The sequence below is a fragment of the Amblyraja radiata genome, chromosome 2 (genome assembly GCF_010909765.2).
Source record: "Amblyraja radiata isolate CabotCenter1 chromosome 2, sAmbRad1.1.pri, whole genome shotgun sequence".
Taxonomy (NCBI): Eukaryota; Metazoa; Chordata; class Chondrichthyes; order Rajiformes; family Rajidae; genus Amblyraja; species Amblyraja radiata.
The window spans coordinates 123,170,719-123,194,797 of NC_045957.1; the positions used below are offsets into that span (position 1 = coordinate 123,170,719).

A 24,079-nucleotide genomic window follows, 5' to 3' on the forward strand; every position below is an offset into this window, starting at 1 on the left:
AAACGTCACCTATCCATGTTCTCTGGAGATGCTGCCTGACCCGCTGAGTTACTCCAGCACTCTGTGAAACGTCACCTATCCATGATCAGCCAGGCTCGAAGGGCCGAATGGCCTACTCCTGCACCTATTTTCTATGTTCTCCAGAGATGCTGCATGACCCTCTGAGTTACTCCAGCACTCTGAAACGTCCTTGCATTTCATGGTCTCAATGACATGCCTTGATTTGGAGCAGCTTTTGATGTTAGCATTTCTCAGTCAATCTATTTTCGAGTAACGCACATTGGAGGTACTACTCATGGGCACCTTACAGTCCAGCGGTATGAATATTGATTTCTCTAATTTCAAGCAGCCCTTGCATTCCCTCTCTCTCTGACCCTCTCCCATCCGTCATCCTGCAAGTTTCAGTGTTCCTATCCCTTCGTCACCAGCTCTTGTACAGCCAACCTTTCCTGGGTCATAGGTCACAGTAACAGAATCAGGCCATTCGGCCCATCAAGTCTACTCTGCCTTTCAATCATGGCTGATCTATCTTTCCCTCTCAATCCCATTCTCCTGCCTTCTCCCCATACCCCCTGACACCCGTACAAATCAAGTATCTGTCAATGTTCTCCTTAAAAAACATCCACTGACTTGGTCTGTGGCAATGAATTCCACAAATTTACCACCCTCTGTAATGAAATTCCTCCTTTATCCTATCTAAAGGCACGCCTTAACTCTTGGGGCTAAAGGAATCAAGGGTTATGGGGAAAAAGCAGGAACGGGGCACTGATTTTTGGTGATCAGCTGGCTCGATGGGCCGAATGGCCTACTCATGCTCCTATTTTTCTATGTTTCTCCGTCCTTTTATTCCAAGGCTATGCCCTCAGTTCCTAGACACTCCCAGTGTAAGTGGAAACATCCTCTCCACATCCACTCTATCCAGGCCTTTCACTATTCCATAAGTTTCGATGAGGTTCCCCCTCTCCTGAAGGGTGTCGGAGATCAGTGGGACTTTGGCGACCCTGTTCACCACACGTGTGGGTCGGTGGTTCTTGGTTTGGGAACAGCTCCATCCAAGACTGCAAGAAATTGCAGTGAATTGTGGACACAGCCCAGACTATCACACAAACCAACCTCTCTTCCATTGACTCCGGGGCCAGCAGCACAATCAAGGACCAGTCTCACCCCCGGCCACTCCCTCTTCCCCCCTCTCCCATCAGGCAAAAGGTACAGAAGTGTGAAAACGCACACCTCCAGATTCACGGACAGTTTCTTCCCAGCTGTTATCAATCAACTGAACCATCCTACCACAACCAGAGAGCAGTGCTGACCTATCTACCTCACTGGTGACCCTCGGACTGTGTTTGATCGGACTTTTCCTTGCACTAAATATTATTCCATTTATCTATAAACGCACATAAGTGAAGTGGAACTGGACACACGAAGGATCATCTCTCTTTAATCAGAGGATGGTGAATGACGCGATTGTAATCGTGTATAGCGGTCCCGCTGACTGGTTAGCACGCAACAAAAGCTTTTCGCTGTACCTCGGTACACGTGACAATAAACTCAGCTAAACTGAACTAGAGCTGACTGGACCGAATAAGTGAAGTGCAACTGGACACACGAGGGATCATCTGTCTTTAGTCAGAGGGTGGTGAATATGTGGAATTCATTGCCACAGATGGCTTTGGAGGCCGTCATTGGGTATTGACGTGAAGATTGACAGGTTCTTGAGTAGTATGTTTATGGGTTATAGGAGCAGGATTAGGCCATTCGGCCCATCAGTTCCACTCCGCCATTCAATCATGGCTGATCTATTTTTTCCCTCTCAATCCCATTCGTCTGCCTTCTCCCCATAACCTTTGATGTCCTAAGGGTGACGCTTTGAGTGGAGTTAAAGACCACGTTAGGGAACTGGATCAACAACTGGATGACCCGCAAGGTCACCCAGGAGAATGAGAGCTTGTTAGATATGAGTCAGTTTAGTTTATTGTCACGTGTGCCGAGATATAATGAAAAGCTTTTGTTGCCTGCCAACCAGTTAGCGGAAAGACAAAAGGTGATTACAATCGAGATCAGCCGTGACTGAATGGCAGAACAAACACGATGGGCCAAATGGCCTTATTCTACTCCAATGTCTTCTGGTTCAATGGCACTTAATTGTCACAAGTACCCGACGGCACGGTGGCGCAGCGGTAGAGTTGCTGCCTTAATGCCCCCGTCCCACTTAGGAAACCTGAACGGAAACCTCTGGAGACTATGCGCCCCACCCAAGGTTTCCGTGCGGTTCCCGGAGGTTTTTGTCAGTCTCCCTACCTGCTTCCACTACCTGCAACCTCCAGCAAGCACCTGCAACCTCCGAGGAACCTACACAGCACCAGATATGAGTCAGTATAGTTTATTGTCACGTGTACCAAGATATAATGAAAAGCTTTTGTTGCGTGCCAACCAGTCAGCGGAAAGACAAAAGGTGATTACAATCGAGATCAGCCGTGACTGAATGGCAGAACTGGGATCGAACCCGACCACGGGTGCTGTCTGTGCAGAGTTTGCATCTTCTCCCTGTGACCGCGTGGGTTTTCTCCAGGTGCTTCGGTTTCCTCCCACACTCCAAAGACGTACAGATTTGAAGGTTAATTGGCTTCGGTAAAATTGTAAATTGTCCCGAGTGTGTAGGATAGTGTTACTTCACGGGGTGATCGCTGGTCGGCGCGTACTTGGTGGGTCGTACAGTGTGGAAACAGGCCCTTCGGCCCACTGAGTCTGCGCCGACCATTGATCACACATTCTCACAGGAGTCATACAGCGTGGAAACAGGCCTTCTGGCCCAACTTGCCCACACCCACCACCACTAGTCCCACCTACCTGTGTTTGCCCCATATCCCTCTAAACCTGTCCTATCCATGTACAGAGCGGTGGGGGCCCGGAACACCCTTCCAGGAGTGGCGGTGGAGGCAGATACGATAGTGGTATTTAAGAGGCGCATGGAAGTGCAGGGAATAGAGGGAATGGATCATGTTCAGGCAGATGTGATTAGTTTAACTTGGTATTATGTTCATCTCTGTGGATTGTCACCTTGCCGTGGTGGAGAAGCTTGTGTGGACCTGAGATCCTGAGAGCGATGCCGTCTGGAGCTATGCTCCTGGTAGGGCCACCCATGGCGGTAAGGACGAGGGGGCGGTCTCTGACAAAGAGCCAATCCAACCAAGACCTCAACGGTGGAACAGGCGGAGGACGATGGCTGACCTTTGAGATCCGCACTCTTCTGAAGACCAAACACCGGGCATTCATGTCTGATGATACAGTGGTCTACAAGATGTCCAGATACGACCTTGGTAAGGCCATCAAAAAGGCCAAAAGGGACTTCGGCTCCAATCTGGTGGATGAGACAGATGTTTGGCAGCTGTGGCGGGGCCTGAATGCAATCACCTCCTACAAGGCGAAATCAGGAGGCAGCTCGAATGTCGGCGAAACATCACTCCCTGATGAGCTCAATGCATTTTACGCACACTTTGATAGGGAGAACACTGATGTGCCTTCCCGAGCCCCCATTTGCTGTGATGGTTTTTCAGTCTCAGTCACAGAGGCCGATGTCAGGAAATCCTTCAGAGGGGTGAACCCTCGAAAAGCGCCTGGACCTGATGGTATACCCGGCCATGTTCTAAAAACCTGTGCGGACCAACTGGCTGGTGTTTTTACGGCCATTTTCAACCTCTCACTTCTGAGGTCTGAGGTTCCCACCTGCTTCAAAAGGGCATCAATTATACCAGTGCCCAAGAAGAGTAAGGTGACATGCCTCAATGACTATCGACCAGTGGCACTAACGCCGGTGGTGATGAAGTGCTTTGAGAGGTTGATCATGGCGCAAATCAACTCCTACCTCGACAAAAACCTGGACCCACTGCAGTTCGCTTACCGCCACAACAGATCAACGGTGGATGCGATCTCGCTGGCCCTCAACTCCACTCTGGACCACTTGGACAACAAAAACTCATATGTCAGGCTGTTATTCATTGATTACAGCTCAGCATTTAATACAATCATCCCCTCCAAGCTGTTTACCAAACTCGCAGAAATGGGTCTCTGCGCATCCCTCTGCAATTGGATCCTCGACTTCCTCATTCTCAGACCACAGTCTGTTCGTATTGGTGGAAATGTGTCAGACTCGATAACAATCAGCACGGGAGCACCTCAAGGCTGCGTGCTCAGCCCCCTGCTGTGCTCACTCTATACCCATGACTGCGTAGCCGGTCACAGTGCGAACTCCATCATCAAGTTCGCTGACGACACCACTGTTGTGGGACGTATCACTGATATGGATGAGTCAGAGTACAGAAGAGAGATCCAGCAACTGTCCATATGGTGCCAGCACAATAACCTGGCCCTCAACTCCAGCAAAACCAAGGAACTGATTGTGGACTTTGGAAGGAGTAGGATGGGGACCCACTGACCCGTTTATATCAACGGGTCGATGGTTGAAAGGGTCAAGAGCTTCAAATTCCTGGGCGTGCACATCTCTGAAGATCTTTCCTGGTCCGAGAACACTAATGCAATTATTAAGAAAGCACATCAGCGCCTCTACTTCCTGAGAAGATTACGGAGAGTCGGTTTGTCAAGGAAGACTCTCTAACTTCTACAGGTGCACAGTAGAGAGCATGCTGACCGGTTGCATCGTGGCTTGGTTCGGAACCTTGAGCGCCCTGGAGAGGAAAAGGCTACAAAAAGTAGTAAACACTGCCCAGTCCATCATCGGCTCTGACCTTCCTTCCATCGAGGGGATCTATCGCAGTCGCTGCCTCAAAAAGGCTGGCAGTATCATCAAAGACCCACACCATCCAGGCCACACACTGATCTCCCTGCTACCTTCAGGTAGAAGGTACAGGAGCCTGAAGACTGCAACAACCAGGTTCAGGAATAGCTACTTCCCCACAGCCATCAGGCTATTAAACTTGGCTCGGACAAAACTCTGAACATTAATAGCCCATTATCTGTTATTTGCACTTTATCAGTTTATTTATTCATGTGTGTATATATTTGTGTGTATGGACACACTGATCTGTTTTGTAGTCAATGCCTACTATGTTCTGTTGTGCTGAAGCAAAGCAAGAATTTCATTGTCCTACACAGGGACACATAACAATAAACTCACTTGAACTCACTTGAACTTGAACTTGAACCTAAGTGGAGCGTCACAACGGCTGGGAAGGCGGATGAAGGCTGCAGCAGAAAGGGTCTCCGGTCATCTTGGACTCCATGCCACTGGATCCTGACCCAGATCCATCTAGGACCGTAGGGTGGCTGTCTGTGCACCAGTCTCCCCACGTTAAACAAAGTCACGCACAGGCGTCCTCCAACCCTGGAGACACCCACGGTCAGCCATGATCAAGGGCGGCCTTAGACTAAAGAAAGGAAAGACAATGTTCGGCACAGACATTGCGGGCCGAAGGGCCCGTTCCTGTGCTGTAACGTTCTATGGTGAATCTGTGGAACTCATTGCCACATAAGGATGTGGAGGCCAAGTCAATAGATATTTTTAATGCAGAGATAAATAGATTCCTGATTAATCCAGGTGTCGGGGGCTATGGGTAGAAGGCAGGTGAATGGGGTTAGGAGGGAAAGATAGATCAACCATGATTGTATGGTGGAGTGGACTTGATGGGCCAAATGGCCTCATTCTGCTCCTATAACTTATGAACATCAACTATGTCTATGTACTGTTCTATGTCCCATGTAAGGAATAAAATCACGATCACATTGAATGGCGGTGCTGGCTCGAAGGGCCGAATGGCCTACTCCTGCACCTATTGTGTTTTGTCTATTCCGGGACCTATTGTCTAAAATCTCATCAGTGACAACCAGGAAAATCACACACGCACACGCACACACAAAAAACTTCAAATAATGAAATAGTTTTCTGCTTAGAAATACTTTAATTTTATAAAGCACTGTTTTGCAAAGTCTTCTTTACACATATATAAAAAGAGATCTGTGAGGTTTTGGAGCTGCAGGCTGTTGGTGGAGTGAGTTGGCCAGGTGTGATAAATACCTTGGAGCAGTTACAGAAAGCTCAGCGGGACCCTGCCTTCCTGTGGCCACCACTCAGAACTTCTACGACTTCTGGGCGGCGAGCGTTTCTTGGCAGAACGGATTAACCAGGACCATCCCGGTGTCCACATAGTCGCCGTTCGGCGGCGATTGTGGCTCTGACAGGCAGTCCTGTAAAAAAAAAAAAAAAAATCACAGCCCGATCTCTCTTATTTCACAATAGAAATATTCATGGAATTATAAAGACCAAGGGCGAGTCTCAGCCCTGGACACTTTCCCCCTTCTCCAACCTCCCTTCCATCGACACATATCATGGCTGCCTCGGCAAGGCCAGCAGCACAAACGAGGACCAGTCTCAAGCCCCCGCACAATGTTTCGAGTTTCAAGATCCAGTGCGGAAACAGGCCCTTTGGCCCTCTGGGTCCGCGCCGACCAGCGATCCCCGCACACTAACACCATGCTACACCCACTAGGGACAATTTACACTTATATCAAGCGGATTCACCTACAAACCTGCACGTCTTTGGAATGTGGGGGGAAACCGAAGATCTCGGAGAAAACCCACGCAGGTCATGGGGGGAACGCACAAACTCCGTGCAGACAGCACCCATAGTCGGGATCGAACACGGATTCGCTGTAAGGCAGCAACTCGACCGCTGCGCCACCGTGACCGCCCTGAACGTGTGCCGAATGTTTAAGTAACGCCGTCTCTCCCCGGCCACTCCCTCTTCTCCCCTCTCCCATCAGGCAAGAGGTACAGAAGTATGAAACCGCACACCTCCAGATTCAGGGACAGTTTCTTCCCAGCCTTTAGCAGGCAACTGAACCATCCTATCACCAGCTGGAGAGCGGTCTTGAGCTGCTATCTACCTCATTGGAGACCCTCGGACTAACTTTAATCGGACTTTGCTGGACTTTAACTTGCACGAAACATTATTCCCTTTATCCTGTATGTGTACGCTGTGGATAGAGACACAGAGTGCTGGAGTAACTCAGCGGGTCAGGCAGCATCTCTGGGGAAAAGGAGTAGGTGATGTTTTGGGTATAGGCCCTTCATCAGACTGGGGCTCAGTGTAAAGGGCCTGTCCCACTTGGCAATTTTTTCCGTCATATCAGTGTTGCGAAAAGATTTAGAACGTTTCAAAATCCAGCGGCGACAAAAAAATGTTGCGACACTTGAAAAAACACCGCGCATCAATATGTCAATACATCATCTCGTCCATACGTCATCACGCCCATACATCATCGCGTCCATACGTCAGCACGCCGCGTCACTGCCGCATCAAGCCGTGTATTTTTCGGTGACCTGATACGTCAGTCAATGATGCCGGCCGTCGGCGAAAAAAATCGGCAAGTGGGACAGGTCCTACAGTGAAAAGCTTTTGTTGCGTGCTAAGCTAACCAGCCAGCGGAAAGACAACACATGATTACAGTCAAGCCATCCACAGTGTATGGATATAGTACATGATAAGGGAATTACGTTTAGTGCAAGGCAAAGCCAGGAAAGTCCGATCAAATATAGTCTGAGGCTCCCCAATAAGATAGACAATAGACAATAGGTGCAGGAGTAGTCCATGTGCCCCTTCGAGCCAGCACCGCCATTCAATGTGATCGTGGCTGATCATCCCCAATCAGTACCCCGTTCCTGCCTTCTCCCCATATCCCCTGATTCCGCTATTTTTAAGAGCCCTATCTAGCTCTCTCTTGAAAGCATCCAGAGAACCTGCCTCCACCGCCCTCTGAGGCAGAGAATTCCACAGACTCACAACTCTCTGTGAGAAAAAGTGTTTGCTCGTCTCCGTTCTAAATGGCTTACTCCTTATTCTTAAACTGTGGCCCCTGGTTCTGGACTCCCCCAAGATCGGGAACATGTTTCCAGCCTCTAGCGTGTCCAAGCCCTTAACAATCTTATATGTTTCAATGAGATGCCCTCTCATCCTTCTAAACTCCAGAGTGTACAAGCCCAGCTGCTCTATTACTCAGCATATGACAGTCCCGCCATCCCGGGAATTAACCTTGTAAACCTACGCTGCACTCCCTCATTAGCAAGAATGTCCTTCCTCAAATTAGGGGACCAAAACTGCACACAATACTCCAGGTGTGGTCTCACTAGGGCTCTGTACAACTGCAGAAGGACCTCTTTGCTCCTATATTCGATTCCTCTTGTTATAAAGGCCAACATCCCATTCGCTTTCTTCACTGCCTGCTGTACCTGCATGCTTACTTTCATAGACTGATGTACAAGGGCCCCCAGATCCCGTTGTACTTCCCCTTTTCCCAACTTGACGCCATTTAGATAGTAATCTGTAGCCAGTAGTTCAGGACTGCTCTCTAGTTGTTGATAGGATGGTTCAGTTCTTTAGTTGCGGTAGGATAGTTCGGTTGCCAGGACTCGAGGGCCTGAGCTACAGGGAGAGGTTGAGTAGGCTGGGTCTCCATGGAGGTTGAGTAGGCTGGGTATTCCTTGGAGCGCAGGAGGATGTGGGGTGATCTTATAGAGGTGTTCAAATTCGTGAGAGGAATAGATCGGGTAGATGCACAGAGTCTCTTGCCCAGAGTTGGGGAATCGAGAATCTCTGTATGACTCTATGATTGCTCACTTAGTAATTTTTGATCACTCAACCAATCCCGCTGCTGCCTTTATCAATCCTTCTGATTGAAAAGGTTGCCCCGTGGTCCTTCTTAAATCCCTCCCTTCTCACATTCTGTCCAAACGTCTTTTAAAAGCCGTAGAAGGGTCTCGACCCGAACCGTGACCCCTTCCTTCTCTCCACAGATGCTGCCTGACCCGCTGAGTTACTCCAGCACTCTGTGAAACGTCACCTATCCATGTTCTCCACAGATGCTGCCTGACCCGCTGAGTTACTCCAGCACTCTGTGAAACGTCACCTATCCATGTTCTCCACAGATGCTGCCTGACCCGCTGAGTTACTCCAGCACTCTGCGAAACGTCACCTATCCATGTTCTCCACAGATGCTGCCTGACCCGGTGAGTTACTCCAGCATTTTGTGTCTATCGTCGGTGTAAACCAGCATCTTCAGTTCCTTCCTACACATATGAAAAGCCATATTTGCTGCGTTTTATGTTTAATGGCCCTGTCCCATGGTGCGAGTTCATTCCAAGAGCTCTCCTGAGTTTAAAAAAAAATCAAACTCGTGGTAAGCACGTAGAATGTACGTAGCGGGTACGTCGGAGCTCGCGGACGTCTCTTAGCGGCTCTAGACGCTAACAGCAGGTACTCGGGAAACGCGGTAAGCTCGGGAAGACTCGTGAAGATTTTTCAACATGTTGAAAAATGTCCACGAGAGTCCCGAGTACCTACGAGCGGCCATTACCGTAAATCTCCGAGTTCGAATCAGAACAAACTCGGGAGAACTCTTTGAATAAACTCGTACAGTGGGACAGGGCTTTAAGACTTACCTCAGATGTTTCGAGGGACTGTATTTCCCTCGGGAGTTCCACGGCGTGTCTGTTAAAGTAATCCATAGTGATTGCATCGTTCCAGTAACTTAAATTATTTTCAGGGTTTGTTGGCTTCTTCTTTTTCTGCATACAGCAAACTGTAAACAAAACTGCTGCCGGCAAAGAATAGAGTTAACTTCATATACAAGGAAATGCAGTGCTTAACATTGTATGTCAGTCGCTTATCTGACCTCCCCACCATCGAAGGGATCTATCGCAGTCGCTGCCTCAAAAAGGCTGCCAACATCATCAAGGACCCACACCATCCTGGCCACACACTCATCTCTCCGCTGCCATCAGGAAGAAGGTACAGGAGCCTGAAATCTGTTCAGGAACAGCTTCTTCCCCACAGCCACCAGGCTATTAAACACAACATCAAACAAACTCTAAACAATAACAGCCTATTGCACTTTATCTGTTTATTTATTGTGTATATATATGGTCTATGGTCTATAGACACACTGAACTTTTATCTCCCGTTCCGTATTATATTTACATATTCTGTTGTGCTGAAGCAAAGCAAGAATTTCATTGTCCTATCTGGGACACATGACAATAAAACTCTCTTGACTTGACTTATTTAGTTTAATTTACAGATGCAGTGTGGAAACAGGCCCTTCGGCCTACCTAGTCCGCGCCAACCAGCGATCCCTGCACATCAACACTATCCTGCAAACACTAGGGACAATTTACACTTAGACCACGCCAATTAACCTGCAAGAAGGGTTTCGGCCCGAAACGTTGCCTATTTCCTTCGCTCCATAGATGCTGCTGCACCCGCTGAGTTTCCCCAGCCTTTTTGTGAACCTACAATCCTGCACATCTTTTGAATGTGGAAGGAAACCGAAGATCTCAGAGAAAACCCACGCAGGTCACGGGGAGAACGTACAAACTCCGTACAGTCAGGATCGAACCCCGGGTCGCTGGCGCCGTGAGGCACCGGCTCTACTGCTGTGCCACCGTGCTTATTAATAACTTTTTTTCAGATTATCACAGCATGGTTTGGGAACAGCTCCATCCAAGACCAGTAGAAATTCAGACCATCACACAAACCAACCTCCCTTCCATCGACTCCATCTACACTTCACGCTGACTCGGCAAGGCCAGCAGCATCATCAAGGACCAGTCGCACCCCCGGCCACTCACTCTTCTCCCCTCTCCCATCGGGCAAGAGGTACAGGTGTGAAAACGCACACACTCCAGATTCAGGAACAGTTTCTTCCCAGCTGTTGTCAGGCAACTGAACCATCCTATCTTCAGTCCTGACCTCCCATCTACCTCATTGGAGACCCTCAGGTTATCTTTAATCGGTCATTACTGGACGTTACCTTTCATTGAACTCTCTTCCCTTTATCCTGTGTCTGTACACTGTGGATGGCGTGATAGTAACCATGTATAGTCTTTCCACTGACTAGTTAGAATGCAACCTTTGTCAGAGCTTGTCCATGCCGACCCACTGAATCAAGTCCCACCTGCCCACGTTTGGCCCAACCTTTCCTATGCATGTACCTGTCCAAATCTCAATTACTCCATGTGTGGTCTCACCAGGGCAGTCATGGTGGCGCAGCGGTAGAGTTCCCGCCTTACAGCGAATGCAGCTCCGGAGACCCGGGTTCAATCCTGATTACGGGTGCTGCCTGTACAGAGTTTGCACGTTCTCCCCGTGACCTGCATGGGTTTTCTCCGAGATCTTCGGTTTCCTCCCACACTCCAAAGACGTGCAGATATGTAGGTTAATTGGCTTGGTAAATGTAAATTGTCCCTATTGGGTGTAGGACAGTGTTAATGTGCGGGGATCGCTGGTCGGCGCGGACACGGTGGGCCGAAAGGGCCTGTTTCATAGAAACATAGAAACATTGAAAATAGGTGCAAGAGTAGGCCATTCGGCCCTTCGAGCCTGCACCGCCATTTGATATGATCATGGCTGATCATCCAACTCAATATCCCATCCCTGACTTCTCTCCATACCCCCTGATCACTTTAGCTACAAGGGCCACATCTAACTCCCTCTTAAATATAGCCAATGAACTGGCCTCAACTACCCTCTGTGGCAGGGAGTTCCACGGATTCACCACTCTCTGTGTAAAAAATGATTTCCTCATCTCGGTCCTAAAAGGCTTCCCCCTTATCCTTAAACTGTGACCCCTAGTTGTGGACTTCCCCAACATCGGGAATAATCTTCCTGCATCTAGCCTGTCCAACCCCTTAAGAATTTTGTAAGTTTCTATAAGATCCCCCCTCAGTCTTCTGAATTCCAACGTGTACAAGCCAAGTCTATCCAGTCTTTCCTCAAATGAAAGTCCTGCCATCCCAGGAATCAGTCTGGTGAACCTTCTCTGTACTCCCTCTATGGCAAGAATGTATTTCCTCAGATTAGGAGACCAAAACTGTACGCAATACTCCAGGTGTGGTCTCACCAATACCCTGTACAACTGCAGTAGAACCTCCCTGCTCTTATACTCAAATCCTTTTGCTATGAATGCTAACATACCATTTGCTTTCTTCACTGCCTGCTGCACCTGCATGCCTACTTTCAATGACTGGTGTACCATGACACCCAGGTCTCGTTGCATCTCCCCTTTTCCTAATCAGCCACCATTCAGATAATAGTCTACTTTCCTGTTTTTGCCGCCAAAGAGGATAACCTCACATTTATCCACATTATACTGCATCTGCCATGCCTTTGCCCACTCACCCAACCTATCCAAGTCACCTTGCAGCCTCCTAGCATCCTCCTCACAGCTAACAATGCCCCCCAGCTTCGTGTCATCCGCAAACTTGGAGATGTTGCATTCAATTCCCTCATCCAGATCATTAATATATATTGTAAATAGCTGGGGACCCAGCACTGAGCCTTGCGGTGCCTCACTAGTCACTGCCTGCCATTCTGAAAAGGACCCGTTTACTCCTACTCTTTGCTTTCTGTCTGCCAGCCAGTTCTCTATCCACATCAATACTGAACCCCCAATACCATGTGCTTTAAGTTTGTATGCTAATCTCTTATGTGGGACCTTGTCGAAAGCCTTCTGAAAGTCCAGATATAACACATCCACTGGTTCTCCCCTATCCACTCTACTAGTTACATCCTCGAAAAATTCTATAAGATTCGTCAGACATGATTTACCTTTCATAAATCCATGCTGACTTTGTCCAATGAACTCACCACTTTCCAAATGTGCTGCTATCCCATCTTTAATAACTGACTCCAGAATTTTCCCCACTACCGATGTTAGACTAACTGGTCTGTAATTCCCCGTTTTCTCTCTCCCTCCCTTTTTAAAAAGTGGAGTTACATTAGCTACCCTCCAATCCTCAGGAACTACTCCAGAATCTAAAGAGTTTTGAAAAATTATCACTAATGCATCCACTATTTCTGCGGCTACTTCCTTAAGTACTCTGGGATGCAACTTATCCGGCCCTGGGGATTTATCGGCCTTTAATCCATTCAATTTACCTAACACCACTTCCCGGCTAACCTGGATTTCACTCAGTTCCTCCATCTCATTTAACCCGCGGTCCCCTGCTATTTCCGGCAGATTATTTATGTCTTCCTTAGTGCAGACAGAACCAAAGTAATTATTCAATTGGTCTGCCATGTCCTTGTTCCCCATGATCAATTCGCCTGTGTCTGACTGCAAGGGACCTACATTTGTTTTAACTAATCTTTTCCTCTTGACATATCTATAAAAGCTTTTGCAGTCAGTTTTTATGTTCCCTGCCAATTTTCTTTCATAATCTATTTTCCCTTTCCTAATTAAGCCTTTTGTCCTCCTCTGCTGGACTCTGAATTTCTCCCAGTCCTCTGGTAGGCTGCTTGTTCTGGCTAATTTGTAGGCTTCATCTTTTGTTTTGATACTATCCCTGATTTCCCTTGTTATCCACGGATGCACTACCTTCCCTGATTTATTCTTTTGCCAAACTGGGATGAACACTTGTTGTAGTTCATCCATGCAGTTTTTAAATGCCTTCCATTGCATATCCACCGTCAACCCTTTAAGAATCATTGGCCAGTCTATCTTGGCCAATTCACGTCTCATACCCTCAAAGTCACCTTTCTTTAAGTTCAGGACCCTTGTTTCTGAATTAACAATGTCACTCTCCATCCTAATGAAGAACTCAACCATATTATGGTCACTCTTGCCCAAGGGGCCACGCACAACAAGACTGCTAACTAACCCTTCCTCATTACTCAATACCCAGTCTAGAATAGCCTGCTCTCTCGTTGGTTCTTCTACATGTTGGTTTAGAAAACTATCCCGCATACATTCCAAGAAATCCTCTTCCTCAGCACCCCTGTCAATTTGATTCACCCAATCTATATGTAGATTGAAGTCACCCATTATAATGGTTTTACCTTTGTTGCACGCATTTCTAATTTCCTGTTTGATGCCATCCCCAACTCCACTACTACTGTTAGGTGGCCTGCACACAACACCCACTAGCGTTTTCTGCCCCTTAGTGTTTCGCAGCTCTACCCATATCAATTCCACATCCTCCAAGCTAATGTCCTTCCTTTCTATTGCGTTAATCTCCTCTCTAACCAGCAACACTACCCCGCCTCCTTTTCCTTTCTGTCTATCCCTCCTGAATATTGCATATCCGGGAGGTCCAGCGGCTGTTAAAAGAGAGGAACACCGCTTTTAGGTCTGGCGATAGGGCTTTATACAGCACGGCCCGAGCTAACCTGAAGAGAGGCATCAGAGAGGCCAAATCAGACTTCAGGAGGAAGATAGAGGACCACCTGGACAGTAACAACAGCAGGCAGGTGTGGCAGGGGATCCAGTATCTCACCAACTACAAGACCAACTCTGGCGCTGTGAGGCAGCAACTCTACCTCTGCGCCACCCTAGCTTTAATTTATTATTATTCATTCACTTATTATCTGTATTATTGCATCAACTCTAAGCTGAAGCAAGTGAGAGTTCCATTGCTCCATTGTTGGTAGATATGTCCAATAAGTACTATTGACTCTTCACATTTAAAATGACCCTCTTAAACTAACGGGAAAATGAGTGCCATAGAGTGATACAGCGTGGAAACAGACTCTTCGACCCAACTCGCCCACACCGGCCAACAATGTCCGAGCTACACTAGTCCCACCTGCCAGCGCTTGGCCCACAACCCTCCAAACCTGTCCTATCCATGTACCTGTCCAACTGTTTCTTCAACGTTGGGATGGTCCCAGCCTCAACTACCTCCTCTGGCAGCTCGTTCCATACACCCACCACCCTTTGTGTGAAAAAGTTACCCCTCAGATTCCTATTAAATCTTCTCCCCTTCACCTTAAATCCATGTCCTCTGGTCCTCGCTTCCCCTACTCTGGGGCAAGAGACTCTGTGCGTCTACCCGATCTATTCCTCTGAAGATTTTATACACTATAAGATCACCCCTCATCCTCCTGCGCTCCATGGAATAGAGTCCCAACCTGCTCAACCTCTCCCTGTAGCTCAGGCCCTCTAGCCCTGGCAACATCCTCGTTGCAGCACTGTGGCGCAGCGGGTCGAGCTGCTGCCTCGCAACTCATCATCCCCGGGCTCGTTCTCGTAAAGGTCATAAGATCATGTGATAGGAGCGGAATTAGGCCATTCGGCCCATCAAGTCTACTCCGCCATTCAATCATGGCTGATCTATCTCTTCCTCCTCAACCCCATTCTCCTGCCTTCTCCCCATAACCCCCGTCACCTGTACTAATCAAGAATCTATCTATCTCTGTCTTAAAAAAGTTGGGCAGGCTTGGGTTATTTTCTATTGAATGCCAGAGGTTGAAGGGAGACCTGAAAGTATCTAGAAACCCAACTCAAGCTGAGAAATATCCAATGACATGACCTCCACAGCCATCTGTGGCAATTAATTCCATGGATCCAGATATATGCAACACATTAAGCACCACATCCACCAAATAAGCACTGAACTCCATCGATATGTTCATAGCGCAAGTTCCAATGAGGTCCCCCCCTCACCCTTCTAAACTCCAGCGAGTACAGGCACGGTGGCGCAGAGGTAGAGCTGCTGCCTTACAGCGCTACAGACCCAGGTTCATTCCCAACTACGGGTGCTGTCTGTGTGGAGTTTGTACGTTCTCCCCGTGACCTGCGTGGGTTTTCTCCGAGATCTCCGGTTTCCTCCCACACTCCAAAGACGTGCAGGTTTGTAGGTTAATTGGCTTGGTGTAAAATGTAAATTGCCCCTAGTGTGTGTGTGTGTAGGACAGTGTTATGCCCCTGTCCCACTTAGGAAAACTGAACGGAAACCTCTGGAGACTTTGTGCCCCACCCAAGGTTTCCGTGCGGTTCCCGGAGGTTTTTGTCAGTCTCCCTACCTGCTTCCACTACCTGCAACCTCCGGCAACCTCAAGGAACCGCACAGAAACCTTGGGTGGGGCGCAAAGTCTCCAGAGGTTTCCGTTCAGGTTTCCTAAGTGGGACAGGGGCATTAGTGTGCGGGGATCGCTGGTCGGTGCGGACCCGGTGGGCCGAAGGGCCTGTGCTCTATTAAAAAAAAGGCCCAGTGCCGTCAAACGCTCATCGTACGTTAACCCACTCACTCCTGGGATCATTCTCGTAAACCTCCTCTGGACCCTCTACAGAGCCAGCACATCCTTCCTTAGACAATGTTTAATGTTTACGTTTCTTTTCTTCTTTTTTATTTTATATGGATGTACGGAAATCTAATTTATTTCACTGTAAAGCACTTTGGCTTCAACCTGATTTGATTTAAAAGTGCGATATAAATAATACTTACTTACTTACTTATGTGTCATTCCTAACTGTCATTGTATGTCATGTTGTCACTCGCGGGCGGAGCACCAAGGCAAATTCCTTGTATGTGAATACTTTGCCAATAAACTTATTCATTCATATGCCCCCCCACCCCTACAACCTCCTTACTTACAGCACGACGACACAGGCACACTGACAGCCAGGATAATCCAGGCGATGTCCACTTTGCTGAGGCAGATGGTGGCTTTCTGCTGAGGCTCCTCCGCGTCCGAGACGTGGGAGACGTTGCCGGGGGCGTCCGGCCCTCGGGTCTCGGCGGGAACCATCCTGTTGAGAAAGCTGCCGGCCGCCGTGGATTCGGACTGGCTCAGGGTCGAGGAGATGGCGGCAGCGGCCGAGGCCGAGGTGGGTAGAAGGCCGGGAGGGGCGAGGCCTTCCCTCCTCTCGGAGGGCGCGCTGGACGTGGCCGGAGAAGACCAAAGATGAAGAGAGAGCGTGGCAGAGAAGTCCCCGTCCCCATCCCCCGCGTCTTTATGTGGGGAATGCTGAGCGGAGGTTAGGAGATCCAGGATTGGAGTCGCCGGCCATTTTAACGACAGGGTACCACCAAACGTCGGGGGGGCCGGCGAGGACGAGTCCATTGCCGGAATTCCGGGCAGGAACGGCGTCTGTGAAACCTCCCCCTCAGCAACACCCCTTCCCTCCGCTTGCCCGAGGTGCTCAGATAGTTGCCAATTTCCTTCGCTCCATGGATGCTGCTGCACCCGCTGAGTTTCTCCAGCACTTTTGTCCACCTGCTCAGAGTCAAGATGGCCACCAGCCTGGCCCAGCGCGGCCTCCTCCGTGGACGCGTTCAGCCCGGAGGCTGGACTGGGGGAGACCACCTCACGCTGGTGGCCGGTGGGGGAAGAAGGCAGGGTGACGTTCCCGCCCACCAACAACCCACCAACCTGGCGGGACGTGGCCAGCCTCCCCTCGGCCGCTGGCGCCTCCGGGTACAAAGTGCTTTGGGCGCGCGAAGAACCGGCGGGCGGCATCGTCCTCTGGTCGCCCCCAGCAAAGACCAACATGGTGGGCTGGATCTCAATGGGTATGGAGTCAACCAAACCGCTCTTGGAGCCGTGGACCGTGTCCAAAGTCCTGTGTCTATTTGTAGCGCGGTCCACCATCTTGGAGCCGGCACTAGGCTTGGCCGACATCATTCTTACGGCTGTTGAGTCTGTGAGAGAACTTTGAGACATGGACTTGGGGGACAGTTTGTGAGCGGCAGATATCAGTTCTTCAGTCAGTGCCAGGATTAGAAGACCTAAGCGTAAACAAGGAAGGTGCGTTATTCGAAATCAGAGTATTGTGAAGTGCTTGGGCTGCAGGATATAACCATATAACAATTACAGCATGCAAACAGGCCATCTTGGCCCTACAAGTCCGTGCCGAACAACTATTTTCCCCTAGTCCCATCTACCTGCACTTAGACCATAACCCTCCATTCCTTTCCCATCCATATACCTATCCAATTTTTTTTTTTATGGTTACAGGATACAGAGAAACTGCAGGCCCTTCGGCCCACCGAGTTCATGCTCGCCATCAATCACCCAATCACGAATCTCGAATCCCATGTTATCTCCATTTTCTCATCCACTCCCTACAAACTAGGGGGCAATTTGCAGAGGGCCAATTGACCTACAAAGCTGCATGTGGATTTGGATGTGGGAAGAAACCAGAGCACCTGGGGGAAACCCACGGGGTTTCATGGAGAATGTACAAACTCCTCACAGAGACGGCACCCGAGGTCAGGATCGAACCCCCGATCTCTGGCAGTGTGAGGCGACGGCTCTCTCAGCTGTGCTACTGTGCTGCCCTTTTAGTTCAGAGATACAGCATGGAAGCAGGCCCTTTGGCCCATTGAGTCCACTCTGACCATCGATCACCCATTCACACTAGTTCTATGTCATCCCATATTCTCATCCACTCCCTACACACCAGGGGCAATTTACAGCGGGCCGATTAACCTACAAACCTGCACGTCTTTGGGATGTGGAATTCCTTGGCACAGGCAGCTGTGGAGGCCAAGTCAATGGATACTTTTAAAGTGGAGCTTCATATATTCTTGATTAGTGCGGGGTGTCAGAGGCTATGGGGAGGAGGCAGGAGAATGGGGATTGAGAGGGAGAGATAGATCAGCCGTGATTGAATGGCGGAGTGGACTTGAAGGGCCGAATGGCCTAATTCTGCTCCTGTGACCTATGTGGGAGGAAACCGGAACGCCCGGGGGAAAACTCATGCGCTCATGGGGAGAACGGACACACTCCACTAAGACAGCAGCCGAGGTCAATAGACAATAGACAACAGGTGCAGGAGTAGGCCATTCGGCCCTTCGAGCCAACACTGCATTCAATGTGATCATGGCTGATCATCACCAATCAGTACCCCGTTCCTGCCTTCTCCCTATATCCCCTGACTCCGCTATCTCTAAGAGCCCTATCTAGCTCTCTCTTGAAAGTATCCAGAGAACCGGCCTCCACCGCCCTCTGAGGCAGAGAATTCCACAGACTCACAACTCTCTGTGTGAAAAAGTGTTTCCTCGTCTCCGTTCTAAATGGCTTACCCCTTATTCTTAAACTGTGGCCCCTGGTTCTGGACTCCCCAACATCGGGAACACGTTTCCTGCCTCTAGCGTGTCCAAACCCTTAATAATTTTATATGTTTCAATAAGATGCCTTCTACATCCATCCTCATCCTTCTAAACTCCAGAGTATACAAGCCCAGCCGCTCCATTCTCTCAACAAATGACAACCCCGCCATCCCGGGAATTAACATGGTGAACCTATGCATCACTGTCTCAATAGACAATAGGTGCAGGAGTAGGCCATTCGGCCCTTCGAGCCAGCACCGCCATTCAATGTGATCATGGCTGTACATGTATGGCTATACAAGCACCCGGAGGAATCCCACATAGTCACAGGGATGACACGCAAACTCGTTCCATACACCCACCACCCTTTGTGTGAAAATGCTACCCCTCAGATTCCTATTAAATCTTTTTCCCTTCACCTTAGACCTATGTCCTCTGGTTCCCGATTCCCCTACTCTGGGCAAGAGACTCTGTGCGCCCACCCGATCTATTCCTCTCATGATTTTGTACACCTCTATAAGATCACCCCTCATCCTCCTGCGCTCCATGGAATAGAGACCCAGCCTACTCAACCTCTCCCTGTAGCTCAGGCTTTTGAGTCCCGGCAACATCCTTGTAAATCTTCTCTGCACCTTTTCCAGCTTAACATCATCATTCCTATAACACGGTGCCCAAAAGTGAACACAATATTCTAAATGCGAATGTCTTATATAACTGCAACATGACTTCTATACTCAATACTCTGACTGATGAAGGCCTTTGAATCTGCACTAAATCTTATCCCCCTCTTTCTCCACACCCTCCAAGTTGGTTCCCATAATCCGTCATAGAGCCATTCAACACAGAAACAGGCCCTTCGGCCCTACTCGTCCTTATGGACTGATACTAGACTACTCCCACCCACCCGCGCTCAGCCTGTATCCCTCTAAACGCAAAGTGCTGGAGTAACTCAGCGGGTCAGGCAGCATCTCTGGGGAACAGGATAGGTGACGTTTCACAGAGTGCTGGAGTAACTCAGTGGGTCAGGCAGCATCTGTGGAGAACATGGATAGGTGACGTTTCGGGTCGAGACTAGGGTTGCCAACTTCCTCACTCCCAAATAGGGGACAAAAGGTCAAAATACGGGACAAATTCCCGACGGCAATTCGTTGACAGACTCGGCCGTGGCTGGGTGAATGATGAGTTGGCCCCGGGTGCTGGACTACACACAAAGCCCAGCCGGCGGGGCCAGCTGAGGAGTTTTGGCCCGGGGGCCGCGCGACATCGCTCACACAAAGTCCGGCGCCCCGTCCAACTCATGAACCGATGATCGGCCATGAGAAGGAGGGGTGGTGGTGGTGTCGGCGGTAAGCGAAGGTCCGAAGGTCGGACAGCTGGCCGGGCTGCCGACCGACCGACGGGGCCACGGGCGAGGCGCTGCTGCTGCTGCTGCACTCCATGGGCTGCACTACGTCGGGACGGGTGAGGCGGGGCCGGACGCGGCGCTCCGACCCGACAGTCCCCTCGACCCGAGTAGTAGCGGTCAAATACGGGACAAGGGCGGTCCCGTACGGGACAAACCAATTTAGCCCAATATACGGGATGTCCCGGCTAATACGGGACAGTTGGCAACCCTAGTCGAGACCCTTCTTCAGACTCAATGTAGAGGGGGGGAGGGGGACCTAGAGGTAAGAAAAACCCAGAACAAAGCAGGGCCGGCAACATATGACCAAGGAAGGGTGGAGCCCACAAAGAGCCATCTGGTGAAAATCCTAGGTCGGTGGGGGCGCTGCAAGCAGGCAGCCCTGCCAGCAGCGTGTTACTTTTTTCTACTGTGTTTTAATGTATGGTTTTAATGTTTCTCTGTGTGTCTTGTGTGGGGGGTGGTGTGGGGGGAGGGGTAAGGGGGAAACCGCTTCGTTCGTCTCCTCCACGGAGAGAGGCAACTTTTTCCATGTCGCCTCCCCCGTGGCCTAACATCGAGGATCGGGCGGCCTTTCCCGGAGACGTGCCCGGGGCTTCAGCTGCGGGCGCAGCGAGGACTCTCGTCGCCGGAGGGGAGCACTCCGTTCGCTGGCCCGCGGCAGCCTGAAGCCGGGGTCTGCAGAGCTCCAGCCGGCGCAGCGTCCTAGGCCTGGGATCCCTCGTTGGGGACCTGGGAGGGGAAGAGCTCCAACCGCCGGCCCACGGCCAACTTCTGCCGCGGGCGCGGCGTGGACTTGCCATCAGGAGTGGGGCCCCTCGCCGGGGATCCCTGGAGGGGAGCTCTGACCGCCGGCCCCAGCGGTCTGCGGTGCTTCTGGCTGCGGCGCGGCGGGAACTTTAAATCTTCGACCGCCAGCCTGCGGCCTACACCAACCTGAAGCCGCAGTCTCCGGTGGGGAGGCACCGTTTCAGGACTTACCGGGACTTTTACCCGTCTCTATGTTTACTCATCTGGACGCCCGCAGCAGCGGCTGCGGAGGGTTAAGGTCCCGACCACGGGGGAAAATGGAGGAGCACTGGCCAGACTTTGTGCCTTCCACCACAGTGAAGAACGCTGTGGTGGATGTTTGTGTTCAATTCTTATTGTGTTTTTGTGTGTTTTTTTTTAAATTGTACCGCTGCTGGCAAATTCATTTCACTTGCACTCACTCTGACAATGGAGGATGCCCAGGACAGAAAGGTGATAGTGGGAATGGGAGGGGGAGTTAAAGTGTTGGGCAACCGGGAGACCCCAGTCATCCTACAACTTCACATCCTCCTATCCCATCACCATCACCATCACCTCTTCTCCCCCAGCCAACAATGGGCCATTGTGGGCTCCATCCTTCCCTGGTCATCTGTTTGGGATGGACCGCAAGTGCTGTCTGTGCGGAGTTTGCGCGTCATCCCTGTGACTATGCGGGATTCCTCCGGGTGCTCCGGTTTCCTCCCACATCCCAAAGATGTGCGTGCCGGTTTGTAGGTAGATTGGCCTTTGTAAATTGTCCCCAGAGTGTGTAGGATGGTGATGGTGTACTGGGTTGATCGATGGTTAATCGCAGGTTAATCGTCCCTCTGTAAATTGCCCCTCGTGTGCAGGGAATCGATGGGAAATTGGGATAACATGTGAGCGGGTGATCCACAGTCGGTGTGGACCCGATGGGCCGAAAGGCCTGTTTCCACTCGGGTTTTCCCTGGATGCCATGCTTTCAAGTTCAAGTTACATTTGTCACATATTTCCGCCCACATTCCAAAGACGTGCAGGTTTGTAGGTTAATTGGCTTCTGTAAATTGTCCCTGGCGTGTGTGTAGGATAGTGGGAGTGTGCGGGGATCGCTGGTCGGCGCGGACCCGGTGGGCCGGAGGGCCTGTTTCCGCTTTGTATCTCTCAATCAAACGATAAAACGCTAACAACGCTAAAGTGGCAGAAGCTCCAACACAATAAATCCATCTCCTCCCATGGGAAGGAAATGCGGCCAAAAAGGATTCTTGCTTAATTGGTTCTATCCTTCAGACAGCATTGAGGCCCACGCACACAAAAAAAATTAAGTGCATCGAATGCAGAAAGACCTGCTGCTGTTTGTCATAAGCTGTTGTATCGGATGATGTTCATACGCTCCAGGAGCAGAATTAGGCCATTCAGCCCATCAAGTCCATCTTTTCCTCTCAGCCCCATCCTCCTGCCTTCTCCCCATAACCCCTGACACCCGTACTAATCAACAACCTCCCTATCTCTGCCTTAAACATATCCACTGACTTGGCCTCCACAGCCGTCTGTGGCAAAGAATTCCACAGATTCTGACTAATGAGATTTCTGCTCATCTCCTTTAGAAACATAGAAACATAGAAAATAGGTGCAGGAGTAGGCCATTCGGCCCTTGGAGCCTGCACCGCCATTCGATATGATCATGGCTGATCATCCAACTCGGTATCCCATCCCTGCCTTCTTTCCATAACCCCTGATCCCTTTAGCCACAAGGGCCACATCTAACTCCCTCTTAAATATAGCCAATGAACTGGCCTCAACTACCTTCTGTGGCAGAGAATTCCACAGATTCACCACTCTCTGTGTAAAAAGGTACTCTTTCTAAAGGTACGTCCTTTGATCCTGAGGCTGTGACCTCTGGTCCGAGCCATCTTCCCCACATCCACTCTATCCTGCATGCATTTGGCCCATATCCCTCTAAACCCATCCTATTCACGGACCTGTCCAAATTGTTTGCCGCATAAGGTTGTGGAGGCCAAGTCAGTGGATATTTCTCAGGCAGAGCTGGATAGATTCTTGATTAGTGCGGGGTTATGGGGAGAATGCAGGAGAATGGGGTTAGGAGGGAGAGATAGATCAGCCATGATTGAATGGTGGAGTGGACTTGATGGGCCGAATGGCCTAATTATGCTCCTATCACATGACCTTAAATGGTTCTTCACATAGATAGGCAGGGAATGGAGGGATTATGAGGAGATTAGTTTAGGTGCAGTTTAGGGCAGTGGGCAGGTGCTATAGAGCTGCGTGGGAAGGTAGACGCTCCCGCCCCCACGAGTCTCGGGCAGATGGGGCTCGTCAGCCTGGGAAGGCAGTCCATCTAGGAGAGGGAAAACTCTGATTTAAAGCCTCCGCTGCCTTGTGGCCATATCCAGTCATGGAAAAGGTTCCAGGAGTAAACCTCAAGAAAATCCAGAGTTGGAGCCCATAAGGCAGTTCGTCGTTGTCTACAACCTCGCTCTGGCAGCTCCTGCGACGGCGCTGGTGTCAAACTGTAACGGTCCTTTGGATCGATCAGCGACGTGGAGAGGGGGGACGTGCTGCATGGGCAACAGCCTGTCCTCCATATGACATCGCCCAGGCTTGCATCCGACCAGGATGCATCACCCATGGTCAGTCATGACCGAGAGGGGCCTACTTAGGTACAGTGAAAAGCTTTTGTTGCCTGCTAACCGGTATGACTTGGGATCATGGATCATGGGATCAGTCCGCAATAACCAACCTGATCTCCCGGTGGCTCAGCACTTCAACTCCCCTTCCCATTCCCAATCCAACCTCTCTGTCCTGGGTCTCCTCCATTGCCAGAGTGAGCAACAGCGGAAATTGGAGGAACAGCACCTCATATTCCGCCTGGGGACCTTGCGTCCGGATGGCATTAACATTGAATTCTCCCAATTTTGCTAGCCCTTGCTGTCTCCTCCCCTTCCTTAACCATCTAGCTGTCTCCTCCCACCCTCCCATCCGCCCGCCCTCGGGCTCCTCCTCCTCCTCCCCTTTTCCTTCCTTCTTCCCCCCCCCACCCCCCATCAGTC

At 50.2% G+C, this 24,079-nt stretch overlaps 1 protein-coding gene across 2 annotated transcripts in view; it reads right to left on the reverse strand.

The window, feature by feature from the left end:
• Nucleotides 1-5,889: 5,889 nt before the first annotated feature.
• The window catches only part of tmem108 (transmembrane protein 108), a 40,684-nt gene continuing 22,494 nt past the window's right edge, over nt 5,890-24,079 (reverse strand). The window contains exons 3-5 of one of the 2 annotated variants that reach the window (XM_033014858.1): nt 16,382-17,515; nt 9,449-9,603; nt 5,890-6,198 (exon numbers count right to left, since the gene is read on the reverse strand). In XM_033014858.1, coding sequence (XP_032870749.1) covers nt 6,091-6,198; nt 9,449-9,603; nt 16,382-17,515 — 1,397 coding nt within the window. In that variant the 3' untranslated portion in view covers nt 5,890-6,090. The remainder of the gene's footprint in view (nt 6,199-9,448; nt 9,604-16,381; nt 17,516-24,079) is intronic. The other variant, XM_033014868.1, reaches the window with a different exon arrangement.